Source organism: Trichosurus vulpecula, chromosome 6 (assembly GCF_011100635.1).
Source record: "Trichosurus vulpecula isolate mTriVul1 chromosome 6, mTriVul1.pri, whole genome shotgun sequence".
NCBI classification, from domain to species: Eukaryota; Metazoa; Chordata; class Mammalia; order Diprotodontia; family Phalangeridae; genus Trichosurus; species Trichosurus vulpecula.
The window spans coordinates 78,406,990-78,422,967 of NC_050578.1; the positions used below are offsets into that span (position 1 = coordinate 78,406,990).

A 15,978-nucleotide genomic window follows, 5' to 3' on the forward strand; every position below is an offset into this window, starting at 1 on the left:
GTCTTCTATCCTATCTGCCTTTGTTTATCTGTCTATCTATCTATCTATCTATCTATCTATCTATCTATCTATCTATCATCTGTCGGTCTTTCTATCCTATCAGTCTATCCTGTTTATCTATCAGTCTGTCTATCTAGTATTTACAGAGTTACCTGCATTTTGTGTTCCCCTTATGGGCTGAGACTCTGTCTTTGCCTTTTCTTTGTATCCCCAGAGCTAGCACAGTGCTTGGTACATAGGAATAAATGCTTGTTGAGTGACTGACCACTGGAGACAAAAATGGCTCAAAATCCCATTTTGATACAGTTTCCCCGTTCAGAAAGGAATCTTTATGCCATAAGCAAAAACGTGGAAGTACCTGTTTGGTACTTCCAACACCACGTTCCAACTTCCTCAACACCATGTTGAGGTTCTTTTAGACAGTCCAGGACCTCTCTCAATTGGCGCAACGTGTTTCTGAGATTCAATGAGCTTGTGGAAAGAGCCGGGATGATCTGATTCAATTTCTGGCTTAAACCTTTGCTCCAATTCGTCAAAAGCCCCTGATGAAGAGCTTGATGGGAATCTTGGTCCTAGAAGCAAGAACCCGCCAGTCCTAGTCTCATCAGTGGCTCCCTAGCTAGGGAAGTCTTAGGTAAATAGTGGAACCCTTTCAGAAAACATGCCAGGAGATGGCAAAGGCTTTGCCTAGTCAGTCCCATCTTGGGATTCAGTGTACTGGGATTTCAAGTACTTGAAAGATTAAAAAAAAGAATTGGGCTATGATTTCTCAAAGGAAAAAATGCTAAACGTTAATGCTGGTTATGGGAATTAAAGTTATGGAGCAGCCAATACAACATCTAGAAATCCTAGAAGAATCATAGCATTGTGTTAGGATGGACCTCAGAGATCTAGATTATCCCAAACTTGCCAAGTTTCTCAGGGGCAGAAACTGCTGTAAAATAAAGAACTAATAGCATGTAAAGAAATAACAAAAACAACCCAGACCTGGGTGATGTTTTCTCAGTTGATATTAGTCAGTCAGTCAATAAGCATTTGTTGCGCACCTATTTAGTACCTGCACAATGCAAAAGCAGAACCAAAGAAAAGCAAATGGGAATCCCTGCCCTCAAGGAGTTTATAGTTTAATGTGGAAGAAAACACAAAAGGAAACTGTGAAGACCTGGGGGAGGGGGATGGTGGGAGAGACTGGCGGTGGGGGGGGGGGGAGGGAGAGAGAGAGAGGGGAGGGGGAGAGAAACAATTGATAAAAAGTACTCCTGACACCTTTCCAACAAATATACACAGATCCAAGGAGAGAGTGAGTTGACTTTTAGTGAGAACCTGAGGCAATAAGGGCGATTCAGATTCTAGTGGCTGGATGTCCTTTTCTCCGTTTGGGGAGTAAGTTCCTCTTAACTATGATGAATTTTTCTTCTGGGATCCTGAGACTGAATATCTGAGTCAGAGTGAGGATGATTGTGGGGCAGCTACTATAGAAAAAGGGAATGGGATCCATGGTGAAGGGTCTTCTGGAGAAGGACATCTTAATCTGGGACTGGGAATAATGATAAGGGATTTTGACATATAGAGAAGAGAAGAGCCTACATTTCCCTGTAAACTGTAAGGCCTGGTCCTCAATGGAAGGGAGGAGAGGGGACAGTGTGGGCAGCCTTCCTCTCCTCTCCTCTGTGTTTACCTTTCAAGGGTCTTCTCAGGCCCTGCTCCTTTTATGATCCCTTTCTTAACCCTCCAAGATAAAAGCCGGTTCTCTCTCCTCAAATATCTCCCGGCACTTTGCCCGGTTACTTCCTTTGCACTTATTCACTGGATTCTCTTTTAAATCAAATTAGTTTGGGCACAAGTTTTTTTCTCAGCTTTCTCCTTGAGGACTGGCCCAATGACACAGTTGCCTCTTGCACATAGGAAGATCTTAAATATTTGTTGGACTGAGTCCTTTAAGGCTGGGGTGATATTTTTAAAAAAGTTATCAGTGTCCCTAAAAATGCCCTCTTCTCCCAATGTAGTATTAGGAGAGGCAATTTAGAATAACAAAGAGGACAGAGGATTGTATGACACTCTGACTCCAAAATCAACATTGTAGAAAGCCCCCAGCCAAGTCTTGGACCATTTCTATTACCTAACTAGCTGTGTGACCTTGGGTAAATCATTTTACTTCTCCGTTTCCTCATCTGTTCTACTAGGGTGAACACTGGCCCTACTTAATATCACAAGGTTCATGTGGGGATTCGATGAGATGATCAATAAAAATTAATTCGACCATGCTATCAAAATGTAAGTATTCCCATGGACACTTTTAAGCTGGTAATTTACTTGTGAAAAGATAAATAACCCTGAGGGAGTCCAACTTTCCATAACTTGTTTTCAGCTGGGTTATTTTGGAAGTAAACCAGCTTTCCCCGCCCCCTCTAATAAACTATGTTTATTTCTATTTAAAGGAGGGGATGTTTGAGAGAATTTTTTTAAAAAAAGAATCTGTTTACTTTTGTTTTTAGTTACCAAAGCAAATATAGATTGCATTTCCCTCCTAACAGAAGGATAAGAAAATTCTAAAATTCTGACCCTCTGTCCCTGTGCCTTTCCTCTCCCCCCCCTACCCCCTACCACCAAAGGCTATTCATATGATCTTAACCAACTTTCCTTAACTCTGACTTTTCCTTTCTGCCCCACCATAGAAATTTTCCCCAAACACCTCTAGTTTTATGATTGGTCAGAGACTGTTGGTATTTTCTTTCCAAAGTTATCCACATGCTGAGGTTGAGACACAATTATTTGGACAATAGTCAAAGATATGCAAATAGCAAGCTTTATTGTATACTTAGTTCCAACAACTCCAAAAATGCTTTCCCCACAATTCCCAGGATAGCAGTATTGTCCTAGGTCACCTACAACCAGCATCATACTGTGATTATAGACCCTGGTACTGCCCCCTGAACTGTGAGTATGGACATATGTTTTACATACATATTGGACAGGGCCTGTGGGGAAAGACGGACGTAAAAGATGATGAATGTTCCAGGTTGGAAATGTCTTCTTTCCAGATTGGGGCACCCAGAAGTGTATGGTTTAGGGGCCTTACTTGAATCCACATGGATTCTAGCAATTCCTGATTCTCTAGGAAGGGCTATTAGGGAATCTACTCCCACTCACATTCCCATCTTTCTTCAGTTGACCCATCCCCAGAGGGAGCACAATCAGGAGTTTACCATGACCTTGTCAGTCATCGAGAGAACTAAGCTAAAAATACACATTCCTCTCCCTCCAAGAACACACCAATAAACAAAAGCAATGCTCAAAATATTGGCCTAAGCCTATGGAAGCTATCCTAAAATAATACTTCATGTCTTTGCTAGTGACATTTGGAAGATCAGACCTTTTCACTTCATTAATCCATCAATCAACCAACAGACATTTGTACCAGGCACTAGAGAGGTAACATCATTATTCCTCCACTCTGAATCAGAGTGCAAAGGATGTCATCATTATTCACTAAACTAGCAGGGAGTCAGGTGACCTTTAAAGGAAGTGCTGATACACAAATTTGAGCCGTGCTTCCCACTATGACCATTGGGCAGATCCCTTTAGCCAGCTCCTTGTGCCAAGGCAACTGAGCAATGAAGTGGAAATGGACCAGCGTGAGGACATCAATAGAAGGGACACTGCAAAGCTCCATGGGGGGGAGGGAAAGGAGGAGGCACACTCAGAAGCAGCATCTTCATGTAAATGCAGTCAATAACTCTTAATAAATTCCATGGGCTAAAAGAGCTATTGAGGATAATCCTGGGGCTCTTATTCTTGTGGAATAAGTCTATAGTAATAATAAAAAAGCACAATAGTCCTAAAAGTTATTCCAATGTTTCCCCAAACCAGTCAGTGACAGCCCCACCATTTATGAATTATTATATCTTCATGCCCAGTCTCTAGGAGTCGATTACTGCATTCTTCCCAACGCACAATGCTCCCATTCTCCACTATCACAAATTTCCATTTCAGCGCTGTATCCATGGGCAAGGGGACAGATGTGGACCACAACCAATCCTTGCCACACTGGAGTGGGATGTAACTGTGCCAGCTGCCAAGGGTCTCATGGTCACCAGTTACTGCCACCACGGTGGCCTCAGACATGGTGACATAATGAACCTGAAACTGGACGTTGACTTGCTGAGACAAGGGGAACACTGCTGCCACTCTCTTTGTTTTCAAATGAATCTCTTGACCTTTGGCATCCTTGAGGGAGTCTCTTCCATGGTCTAGTCTCTGGTTTGGGCTCGATGTCTGGAGCTCCAGGACAGACACACCAGCATGAGAAGGCTCAGAGCCCTTATCAGCATCTCTCCGCACTGAGTGCTTGGGCATCATTTCATGATCGACCAAATCTGGACCTGCCACCTGTCGAGTTTTCAGACGTTCTTCATGTTTGTCCACCAATAAATTGTCAGAAGGAAACTTCCCTGAAGAGTATACAACTGGCTGGGAGGATGACTCCTGTCCTTTTAGAGGATCTGGTCGAGAATGTTCTGGGCTTTCACTACCTAAGATTTCTGAGTAGTTCCCAGAGTTAGTAAGCCCCGGGAGAGTCAGAGATTCTATCCCTTGCAACTGTGTGGAATAGAGTTGCTCTCCTGATCTCAGACAGCCCAAGTCTTGGGTAGAAATATTCTGTGGTTTCCATGTTGGACCCTCAAGGTCACTGCTCTTGGATTCCGACACCAAACGTCCATTACTTTCCTGATGATGCTCTGAGAGACAAAGAATGTTAGAACATTGCAAGCATTAGATGATTCACTTGGGAAAGGAGAAAACTGTTGATACAAATGACCAACAATTATCTGAAAGTTTTTAAGTCTGACTTAGATGAATAAACCAATCAGATATCAATAATCCTCAGATGGATATACGCTATCTTGCAAAAAAGGAGAGGTTTAATTTCAAAGATTCAGTTTAGGCTTTCTGCAAAATTAGGATAAAAATCAAATATTAATTGATTAATTAAGGCAGCATGTTGTAGTGGGAGACTTCAGAATCAGGACCTGAGTTCACATCCTTCCTTTGCTACTTGGCAGCTGTATGACCTTGAGAGAGGCCCTTAATTTCCCTAGGTCTCAGTTTAATCATTTAATTTGGTCCAGTGGAAAAAATGCTAGATTTGGAATCAAGAAAACCTGGGTTTGAATCTGCTTGTTTCAGAAACCAGTGTGACCTTGGGTAAGTTATTTTCCTTCTCTGGGTAGAAAAAAAGCATGAAAGCCCTATTAAAGCTTATTTCCATCTTACCTACCACCTCAGTATTCCTAAAAGTTCACCTTTTTCTGTCTTCAAAATCACATGTCAGTTTTTCCTCATCTGTAAGCCAGGTGGCACAGTGGATATTCTGCCAGACCTGGAGTCAGGAAAACTCTTCATGAGTTCAAATCTGGCCTCAGATACTTACTAGCTGTGTGACCCTGGGCAAGTGATTTACCCCTGTTTGCCTCAGTTTCCTCATCTGTAAAATGAGCTGGAGAAGGAAATGACAAACCACTCCAGTATCTTTGCCAAGAAAATCCCAAATGGAGTCACAAAGAGTCACATGTGACTGAAAACAACTGAACAACAACAAAAACAAAAAATGTTGACATTAGGTCAACAAAGATCTGTGATCTTAGACATATTATTTGGTTGGTTTGTAGTATTGTGCTCTTAGGATACAGATCTATAGTCCCTGAGAGTAGAGTCTGGTTTTTTCCCTTTCTTTGTATCCCCAGCACTTGGCACAGCGCCTGGCACAGAGTGCTAACACTAGCTTAATAAAAGCTAGTTCCCACTGACTGAGAGCAAGGCTATAACCCTAGACCTAAAGCTAGAAATAAGCCACTGCCTATATGCAACAAAGAAAGCTTAGTGGAGGTAGGAAGCAGGAAGGACAGAGGTCACTACTTTCAGGGCATAGCACCCACCAGCCCAGCGGTCAAACAGGGCCAGATGTTGTCCAGCCTGTGGGGCAAAGAACAGCAAACAAGGACAGGGGTTTGCAAACAATGCTCATTCCGGCTAACCAGAGGCCAGAAGATGCAACGCCCCAAATAAAAAACAATTAACAGCAAGTCATTCTTTGTCTTTCAACAAGCATTCAGAGTAACAGCTAAGACTTGGTTAATGCTGGAGAAAGACTGGATTTTGCTTTCAAAATTATTTGGGTAAGAACTTCAAATTTTGGGTTCTACCTTATCAGCCATGTTTTCCATAGTCAATGCATTTTGTCAGCTGGGAGAAAAGCATATCCCTTAAGCCTTACTAAAGGCAGCTTCCATCTCTACTACCATTATGGTAATCCTAAAGGCTCCCCTGCCTTTTTCCAAGACTCCAAAATCACACATCAGGTTTGTTTTGTTTTTGTCTTTCCTTAGGGGTTAAGATGGAGGTATGAATACACATAACTGGCTAGGTCCAATCTTTCCACCCCGGCTAAATCTGGGGAGGGAGAAAGAAAGGGAAACACCATGATTCTAACAAAATTAAAGTTTCCTAAAATATTAGGTTGACTTTCTTTTAAATTTTTAATCATTCATTTCTTTTTAAAAAACATTTAACAAAATTTTGAGTTCCAAATTCTCTAGCTCCCCCACCCACTGAGAAGACAAGTAATATGATTTAGGGTGAGGTTCTAATTCAATTTGTGACTAGCATTTATGAAGTATCTAAGTGCTAGCTATAGCACTAGGTCCAGGAGATACAGAACTAAAAATAAAATGTTGCCTGTTCTCAAGGAGCTTGCATGGGGGTGGGGGTGGGGCAGAAATGAAGAAGTTATAATATGTCTATATATAGTATACATATACGATATATATAGTATAATATGAGGAAAATTGAGGAGGATAGACTTACTGCCAGCTCAAAGAATCAATGATCTCACAGAGAGGAAACATTTATCTGCACAATGAAGGGTTCTGAGGCAGAAATGAGGAGGGGGAGCATTCGAGGTTTGGGGGGCAGCTTGTGTAAATGAAAGGGGGCAGGAGGTTGAATGTTGAGTTCAGGGAATAGCAAATGGGCTAGTTTGGATGGAATATAAAGTTTGTAGGAGAGTAGAATAAAAAATAAATTTAGAAATGGAGCTGAAAACAGAGGGTGGAGTGAGCCTTCTACTTAAGACAAGCTAAGAAGAATAGATTTTATGCTGTAGGTACTGGGGAGCAACTGAAGAGTTTTGAGTGACACCCTCAGATTGTGACTTAGGGTGATTATTTTGGCAGAATATGGACTGGAACACAGAGGCCAGAGGAGGCTGGCCTATTAAGGGGTTGCAATAGTCCAGGTGAAAACTGATGGTGGCCAGAACCAGAGTGGTGAGTGGACATAAGAGCATCTTACAGGAAAAGTTGAGAGTAGGAGTGGGGGAGGGGTAGAACTGACAAAATTTGACAACTGATTGGCTTCAGGAGATTGGGAAGGTGAGGCAGGGAGGGAGAGAATAAAGGCAGGTGCTCTATGTGAAGCCAGCTCTAACCTGGGCTTAAGAGCTGATAGTTTTGTTTTCATTGTGAACATTTACACATCAGAAATCAACAATCCTACAAATCAGGGTTTGATTGTCTAGGCTAGAGAAAGTGCTAATAATGCAAATTAAGTTTAGAAGTGTGTGTATATGCATCCCTCTCCCTGCCCCAACACCCAGGCAAGTTGTTAAACATTTACCTCACAACCTTGTATTTGCTCTATAAACAATTGCTTCAACTCACCAGGCATACAGTAGAAAACAGCAAATGAGATCATTGTCAGACTGGAGGCCAATAATAATATTATTAATATTAATATAACACTTTAAGGTTTGCAAAGTGCTTTACACTCATCATCTATTTGAGCCTCTTAACACTCTTGAATGAAGGGGTCCATTTTAGATTAGGAATTAACTAGCAGGAAGTTGACTATCATGACTGGAACTCAAGAAAGAGATCAGGGCTGGAAGTAAATAGTTGGGATTTGTTGTTTAGTCATTTTTGGTTGTGTGTGACTGTGACCCCATTTGGAATTTGCTTGGCAAAGATACTCGAGTGATTTGCCATTTCCTTCTCCAGCTCATTTGACAGATGAGCAAACTGAGGTAAACAGGGTTAAGTGACTTGCCCAGAGTCACACAGCTAGTAAGTGTCTGAGGCCAGGTTTGATGTCAGGTCTTCAGTGCTCTATGCACTGCACCACCTAGCTGCCCATGTATTTGGGATACGTCTGCATAAAAATACCTGAACCCAGGGAATGGGTAGATGATGAAATTTCCAAGAGTGCATGTAGAGAGAGAAGAGAAAAGGGTCCAAAGCAGAATCCTGGGCAATAACCAAAGTAAAAGGGCAAGGGATGAAAATAGAGTGACCAAGGCAGAGAAGGAGGAGCAGACAGAGGAGAGAGCAGGATCTTGGAAATAAAGAGGAAAGTGTCCATCAGGATGGGGCAGTCAACAGTGGCAAAAGCTACAGAGAAGTCAATGATGAGGACTGAGAAAAGGTTATCAGATTTAGCACTCAAGAGATTAGGGCTAGCTTTGGAGAGGACAGTTTCAGTAGAATGGCTTAGAAAGCCAGCTTGTAAAAGGAATTGACAAGGCAGTTGTGGTAAGGGAACAGGGAGAGACATTGTAGATGATTCTTTGAAGGGTTTTAGAAGTCAAAGGCTAGAAAGGCACAGAATCCTAGCTAGAGAGTCTGGGATAGGATAGACCTGAGCATGTTTATGGGAGGCTTCCCTACTCTTTTTTGAGGCCAAAGGCCAAGGTAATTGATGGAGTTGGCTTCCAAGTCCTATCTCTGACACACACTGGCTGTGTGACTCAGGGCATGTCTAACCTCTCCATGCCCTAGGCAACTTTCCAAGACTATAAATTGCAGAGCAGTATTGAATCTGTACAGGGCAGTAGGGGTTTGCCTACACCAATGAAATCAGAGGTTCAGATGAACAAAATCCACATAGGAACAGAAGAGTTTAAAGCAACAGTGTGGAAAACCCCATAGTTAAAATCAATCAGGCACATTCTGCAGATGAGCACCCTACTGGGACCCCAGCACCCTGCTTTCAGAATACAAAAGTATATTTGCCCATAAAAATGGAACCCAAGAGCGATTCATCCACCAGTAGGGATAGTGTCACTCACGAGATTTGAAATGAATGGGGCCTTAGATTTTATTTGGTCTAAACCCCTCAGATCAAGATAGTGCCACCCAGAAACTGGAAGTGACATGTCGCTGGACACAAGGTTTGTAGGTGATAGAGCTAGAATTCAAACCTAACAGCAATGTCATTTCTCCCTGTCCCCACACCCATATCCCCTCTCTGACCCTCCTCTAAAACAGCCCAGTTGGCTCTTTCCAGACCACTTAGGCTGTCTAGAGTAGTGATCCTTCACAAACTTTTTGGTCTCAGGATCCCTTTATAGTCTTAAAAACTATCAAGGACCCCTTTATACTCTTAAAATTATTGAGGACCCCCAAAGCCTTTCATTTATGTGGGTTATAACTAGTGACCAATATGTTTACAGCATTAGGAATTAAAGTTGATAAATGTTTAAAATATTTGTTAATTTTAAAAATAATAATAAACTCATTACATAAATAGCACCTTATGATAACATAAATAGCATCTTATGTTAACATTAATAACATCTTTTTTATGAAAATAACTATTTTCCTAAAACTTAGTGAGAAAAAGAGCAGTTTTTTATATTCTTGCAAAAGTCTGGCTTAACAGAATGCAGCTGGATTCTCATCTCTGCCTCTGCATGAATACTCTATCTTGAAAGTTCATGAAGAAAATCCCAGGTCACGCATATACAGTTGTATAAAGGAAGATTATTTTAATAACATCTTAGAATTATTAAAATAGTTTTGACCTCTAAGATTCCCTGACAGGGTTTTGGACTGGGGTCCCCAGAACAGTGATTGTTGAAATGAATAACTAAGAAGTCTCTCTGAGCTAACTGCCACAGGGCGGAGGTGGGGAGTGGGAAGGAAGGAGTATCTGCAGAATTCTAGAGTGGGATTGTCCAAGAGCTCCCCCGGACCGACACAGGCCTTCATTGCCACTCACCTCCTTCCCAAATTTAGCTTGGACGATTTTGCACCCCCTCCCTCAGGTTGTCAAACCTACAGAAGAGATGGCAGTTTCACTAGGGTCCCAAACCCAATTCCCAGCCGCAAACGATGGGGAGGGACCGTCCTTCGGGGTTTCTGGGCTCTTCTGCCCAGCTTGGGGAAGGGGGAGGGGTACAGTGATGGCGGGGGAAGGCGTGGGGGGTGGGGTGGGGAGAGAAGAGCAGGTGAAGCGAGTTCTGTTTAGCCTGAGCTAGGCCTCTCAGGGCTCAGGGTCCAGGAGGAGGGGAGGCACCCCACTACCACCGCCCCACCCCCCAGTCAAGTAGCACGGAAGAGGGGTGGTGGGCATTGATGAGGAAGGGGGAAAGAAGACTCTGCAAGATCTTAGATCCACTGTAGTCTCACTCTACCCCGTCTCTTGCTATAGATGAAGAAAGCCAGGCCTGGGGGCATGAAGTGACTTGCCCAAAGTCACAGTGACCGAGCCAATATTTGATTCCAGACCCTCTGACTCTTTCCATTGGACCCCACTGCCTGTCAAGAATGGGAAGATCGGGGCTTTTGGCTTTTAGGTCCCCGTCGATCCACAAACCAGGCTGGCCCAGGCGCAAGGTACCCCAGGGAAAAATAGGGACAGAGCGGGGCAGCTACAGGCAAAGTTAGGGGTGTGTCCACACTGCGTACCCCTCTTTCCACCCATCCCAGCTTCCTTTCGGCTCCTTAACGATTTGTCAAACACCCAAATAAGGGGTGCGGGCGAGGGGAAACGTACCTCCGGCTGCTTTCTTGACATTCCATTCGTCCCCCTGCTCCCTGAGTTGGGCCACCTGCTCGTGTTTGGGGCCAAGGGGGTCCCCGCCGTCCCCTCCTCCGTCCCCTCCGTTCCCCCTCGGGGCTGCTGCGGCAGCCTCCTCAGGCGACAACTCTCGCTCCTCCCCGGTCCCCGCATTCTGGTCCCCGGAATCTCCCCGCAGCAGCCAAACGAAGAGCGCACCGGCCAGACCTCCCCCCACCAGCAGGGCAGATATGACAGCGCCCATAGCTCCGGACTCACAGCCCCGCCGGACAAGCGCTGCAGGGGATGCCCTGAGCCCGCCCACCCGGGGAAAGGACTGCGGGGACCGGGGACCACGGAGGGGAGTGAGTGCCGCGCAGATCCTGCTCTCAGACCGTCCCCGCCCCAACCTGCCTTTTATCTCACCCCTGGCCCTTCCCTTCCGACTCCCCGCCCCAGCAGAAGCTCAACTTTCCCCCTGTCCTGCCCCGCCCCACTGTCACCCCTCCAGGCCTCAGTCCCAGGAGCTGGTCACTGGAAGGGGAGGAGGATGGGGAGGAGGGTAGGGAGCAGGGAGGGAAGGAGGAATGAGGATGGGGAGGAGGAGAATCTGCTACTGCAGCCAAGTCTTACATTATCCTCCCCACGTTCTCCTCCTGCGGTGGTCATCGACTCTTCCCCTGCGCTTTACAAGGTCAAGTAAAGTTTTAAGGACCATTACTTCTCCCTACCTTCCCCTTTCCCAAATCACTTCGACCCTTTGGTCTTCGCTGCCCTTGCCATCTAGCAGGATAGTAGCAAGCTTGGATTGACTCCTCAGTCTTAGGTCCTATTCCTAGCTCGCTGGACAGCACCCCATAAAGAGCCGACCGTGGGGTTGAAATCCAGGGTGCCTGTCTGCCTCTATGAAAGCCAAGATCCAGGGGTGATCTAGCATCTGTAGAAACCCGGTGACAAGAACGGTCATTTGAAAGGAAATGAAGAGAAAATGAGGCCCAATGTCAACGAGGCCCCTTTGCACTTAAGCTCTCTGAAACTCAGTTTCCTCATCTGTAAAAGGAAGGACTCACAGTTTGGAAGTTTAATTATAGTAGGTCCATCTGGTTCTCTCTGATGTGTCCTCTCAGTCATTTTGGCAGAAGAGTATTAGCTCCAACCTATCATGTCTATATCGTCTTTGTATATAGTTGGCTGCATGTTGTCTTGCCCCTTAGATTGTAAGCAGACTGCTTTTTGCTTTTCTTTGTATGGCCAGGGCTTGGCACACTGCCCAACACATAGCAGATGCTCCATAAATGTTTTTTACTTTTAACAAATCTTAAGCATGCTAGTGCCTTCCCTCTGTTGATTGCCTCCAACTTATCTTGTCTTTATCGTGTTTGTCCACACTTGCTTTTATGCTGTCTCTCTCATTGGACTGTGAGCTCCTTGAAGGCAGGCTCTATTTTACTCCTTTTTTGTATCCCTGGTGCTTGTTGACTTTAATGGGAACATATGAATGCTAGTGCCTTTGATCTGTTGGTTTTCTCCAATTTATCCTGCATATTACTTTCACTTGGTTGTTTTTATGTTGTCTCCTCCATTCAACTATAAGCTTCTGGAGAACAGGGACTGGTTTTTGCCTTTTCTGTATCCACACCTCTTAGCACGACTGGCACACAGTAAGCTCCTAATGCTTGTTGACTTTACTTGTTGAGAAGGGAAATCCCCAGAGAAAAATCTACAAAATGTGCCTCTTCCTGACAGAATGTAGTAAATGAGGAGGAATCAAAGCATGATCTATTTAAGGGTGAACAGGATCAGTTTCTCCTAAATTAGCAGTGCCCCCCTCCCCATTCACTGCCAACCATAACTAGGATAGGGTGAGTGGGCTTCGTACTAGTGCACTGAAATTCAGAGGGAATTATTAGCCCTTACACTGCTTCAGTGTGGAGACAATTGAACTTAACACAACTTAGTTGTGACAAACAACAAACAAAAGAACAGCTGCATGATGGCTTGCTTCTTTTTCCTCTTTTGCCCCACTTGTTTCTCAGTTCCCTTTTATTTGCCATCCCTAAGCACTGGACTCTTGCAATCCCAGGGGATTTGCCTACAGGGCCAGTTTTCTACTATGGGAAGGGGGCTATCTCTATCTCCCTCTCCCAAAGGAATGCCTTTAAAAATGATTTGAGGGCATATCTGCCAATGTCTCTTGTGATGGCAGGGATAATATAGTTCAAAAAGTGATGGATTTGTAGCCATAGGAGTTGGATTCAAATCCTACTTATACTTCTAAGTGACTTTGGTCAGTCCTTTTGACTTTCTGGGTCTCAATTTCCTCATCTGTCAGAAGAGGAGACTGAACTAGATGGCCCCTTCCACCTCGATGTCCATGATCCTGCATTGCTCTCCCCCCAAAGGAATGTAAGCTCCTTGAGGGCAGGGATTGGTTTGTTATTGTCCTTTCATTACTCCTACTCTCTAACACAGTACCTAGCACATTCTGCCAAATGGTTTAAATTGAATTGAGCTGAATTATGGTGACAGGCTTTGTTGTACATCACTCTCTGAGAAGATAAATACTTTCCTCTTGTGCTTTTTAGTAAGTACGCTTAACAGATGCCAATGGCAATGAGTCATCTATATTGGTAAATCTACAGCTCATTTCCTTCTTATAATCCACCAAATGCTATGTTTATGGGAAATGAATTTCATAGGTAGTTGCTCTGTTCTCTCTCCTTCTCAGGGGGCCATTTAAATTAAAACACAACACCATCAAAACTTAGATCCCCTGGTTTCCATGGTAAAGATTCTGTAAAGCTTGGCAAGGAGGGGTTGCTAAAAATGCTAAAAAAAGAAAAGAAAGGTAAAATATTGAAGAGTCCTGTGTTCATCACAGTCTAAGTCTGATTATGAAACAACTAATTTTCTCTGCAATACACAAGAAATTTGTTTAGATATAGACCTTGTGTTATAAAAACACATGAGAACTGACTTTGGCAAAGGTGTAGTATGATACAGTGAGATTGCTCTGGAGTCTGAGGATCTGAATTTGAATCCTGTCTCTAATGCCTATTCTCTCTGTAGTCCTGGGCAAGCCACATAACCTCTGTAGGTTTCAGTTTCCTCATCTATAAAATGTGGGGGTTGGACCAAATGGCTTCTAAGGTTGATGATCATAATCATCTAGCTATGATGACAGTCACTGTGTTTCCCACCATTGGATCAGGTTCATAGATGGAGAGCCAGAAGGAGACTTAGAGGGCACTGAGTCCAATCATCGCTGTGCTGGAGCCAACTCATCATATTGGCTTGGGAGAGCCAGTTGTTAAATTTTCATTGTGAGCATTACCCTTTGGAATCAGCAAACATTACAACTCAAGGCTTGGTTTTTGTTGTTGTCGTCGATCATATCGACTTAAGAAAGTATTGGAGAAAATGTTCATGATGTAGGTCAGACTTAGGAGTGTGTCAATCCTACACTATTTTTTTCTTGGAGAGTTAGTCACTAAATATTTACTAGCACACCTGAATCCAACCCTGTCTTATTATAGCTGAAGAAACTGAGGCTGGGAGGCTGGATGACTTGCCAAACATCAAGCAGGTAAGATTTGAATCCAGAACCTCTGAGTCCAGCACTCTTTACTTAAATCCCAAAAGGGTAATGAAAAGGTAAATGAAATACCAGTAAAATATTTAAAGAGAAAATGCCAAATGAATATTGAATATCAGTAGATGATTCTTTATTTTAAAGGGAATATAACTTCGTAGGGCAACTAGGTGGCACAGTGGATAGAGCACAGGGCCTGGAATCAGGAAGACCTGAGTTCAAATCTGTACTTAGACATTTACTAACTGCATGACCCTGGGCAAGTCATTTAACCCTGTTTACTTCAGTTTCCTCATCTGTGGTTGAATGAGCTGGAGAAGGAAATGGCAAACCACTCCAGTATCTCTGACAAGAACACCCCAAATGAGATCACACAGAGTTGGACCCAACTAAAACAATCAAATAACAACAATACAAACAACTCCAGTGAGCAAAATTACAAGTGACAGCATGTCTCCGATCTCCCTATAAATTTATGAGCTATCAAAGTGTACAACATAGAGTGATAGCCGTAGGGTTCTTACCGGTGACAATTTCATCATTTCTAGATTTAGAAGGGATCTAGGCTTAGCCTATCTAGTTCACCCTCACATCTTATAGATAAGGACACTGGGCTCCAAAGGGACCAGAGCTGGGATTTGAACCAGGTTCCCTGAACCCCAAACCAAACATTTTTCCTTTCTCTCATTGGGAACTTTTCCATCAGCCTTAATTACTATCCATAAGTACTGATGATTTCATCACACTGTACTGAGGACTCTTCATTTGTGGAGTATTGGACAGAATATTTCCATAGATCCCCTTCCACCATGACTTGCTAAGGTAAATGCTACCTTTTGGACTTCATTGCAATTTTCCTTGACAACCATACACTCAAGCAGTTGGCTAACTTGCAGTCTCAAAGCTTAAGGGACAGAGTTGGTGACAATTCAATACTACGCATTCCTTAAACAACAGTCATAGTTGACCTTTAGGTAGCTTTAAAGGCTGCAACATGTTTAGGACGTATCTCATTTAAACCTCACAATGACTCATGAAATTATTTTGCTGAAATTATTGTACCCATTTCACAGTTGAAGAAATCTGAGGCTGTGTAAGATTGCATGACTTGCCCAGGATCACTTGCCTGGCAAGTGTTCAAGGTGAAATGTGAACCCAGGTCTTCCTAATTGCCAGTCTAGCATCCTTACCACTTTGCCTTTCAATAAATACTAATTACGAGGGCAAGAGGGAAAATGTAAGTCCCAAAGAGGGATGCTGGGTAGCAGAAGGTAAAATAAGCCTAGCAGAGAAACATGTCACCATGACAAATATGCATTTGGATGATAATGGGACTTTTGTTGTTTCAGAAGGTTCTATCCAATATGAAAATTTCTGTTTTATTTTCAAGGAAAGACAAGAAGATTCTACTGCTATATTTTGGGCCATTAAAGATGGATTCAAGACCTGTGTAGGTTTCTGCCCAACTATCCTTTTGTTTCTGTTAATGTTTTTTTAAGTATGTTTTTTGGGGAAAGTTGCCCTCTAGCAAGCACCATTGGCTTGAGCTGTGT

General features: G+C 43.4%; 1 protein-coding gene across 1 annotated transcript; it reads right to left on the reverse strand.

Moving 5' to 3' along the window:
* Window positions 1-2,788: 2,788 nt before the first annotated feature.
* Window positions 2,789-11,218, reverse strand: STBD1 (starch binding domain 1). The gene is made up of 2 exons (XM_036764048.1): window positions 10,831-11,218; window positions 2,789-4,739 (listed from the first exon to the last, which is right to left on the reverse strand). Exons 1-2 carry the CDS (start codon window positions 11,096-11,098, stop codon window positions 3,871-3,873), a joined length of 1,137 nt encoding a protein of 378 aa, XP_036619943.1. The 5' UTR covers window positions 11,099-11,218; the 3' UTR covers window positions 2,789-3,870.
* Window positions 11,219-15,978: the final 4,760 nt, after the last annotated feature.

Coding starts and splice junctions, on each gene's coding strand:
- STBD1 (XM_036764048.1), bottom strand. CDS start 11,098: ATGGGCGCTGTCATATCTGCCCTGCTGGTGGGGGGAGGTCTGGCCGGT. Junction 4,740..10,830: donor TGTCAAGAAAGCAGCCGGAG/GTACGTTTCCCC, acceptor TTTGTCTCTCAG/AGCATCATCAGGAAAGTAAT.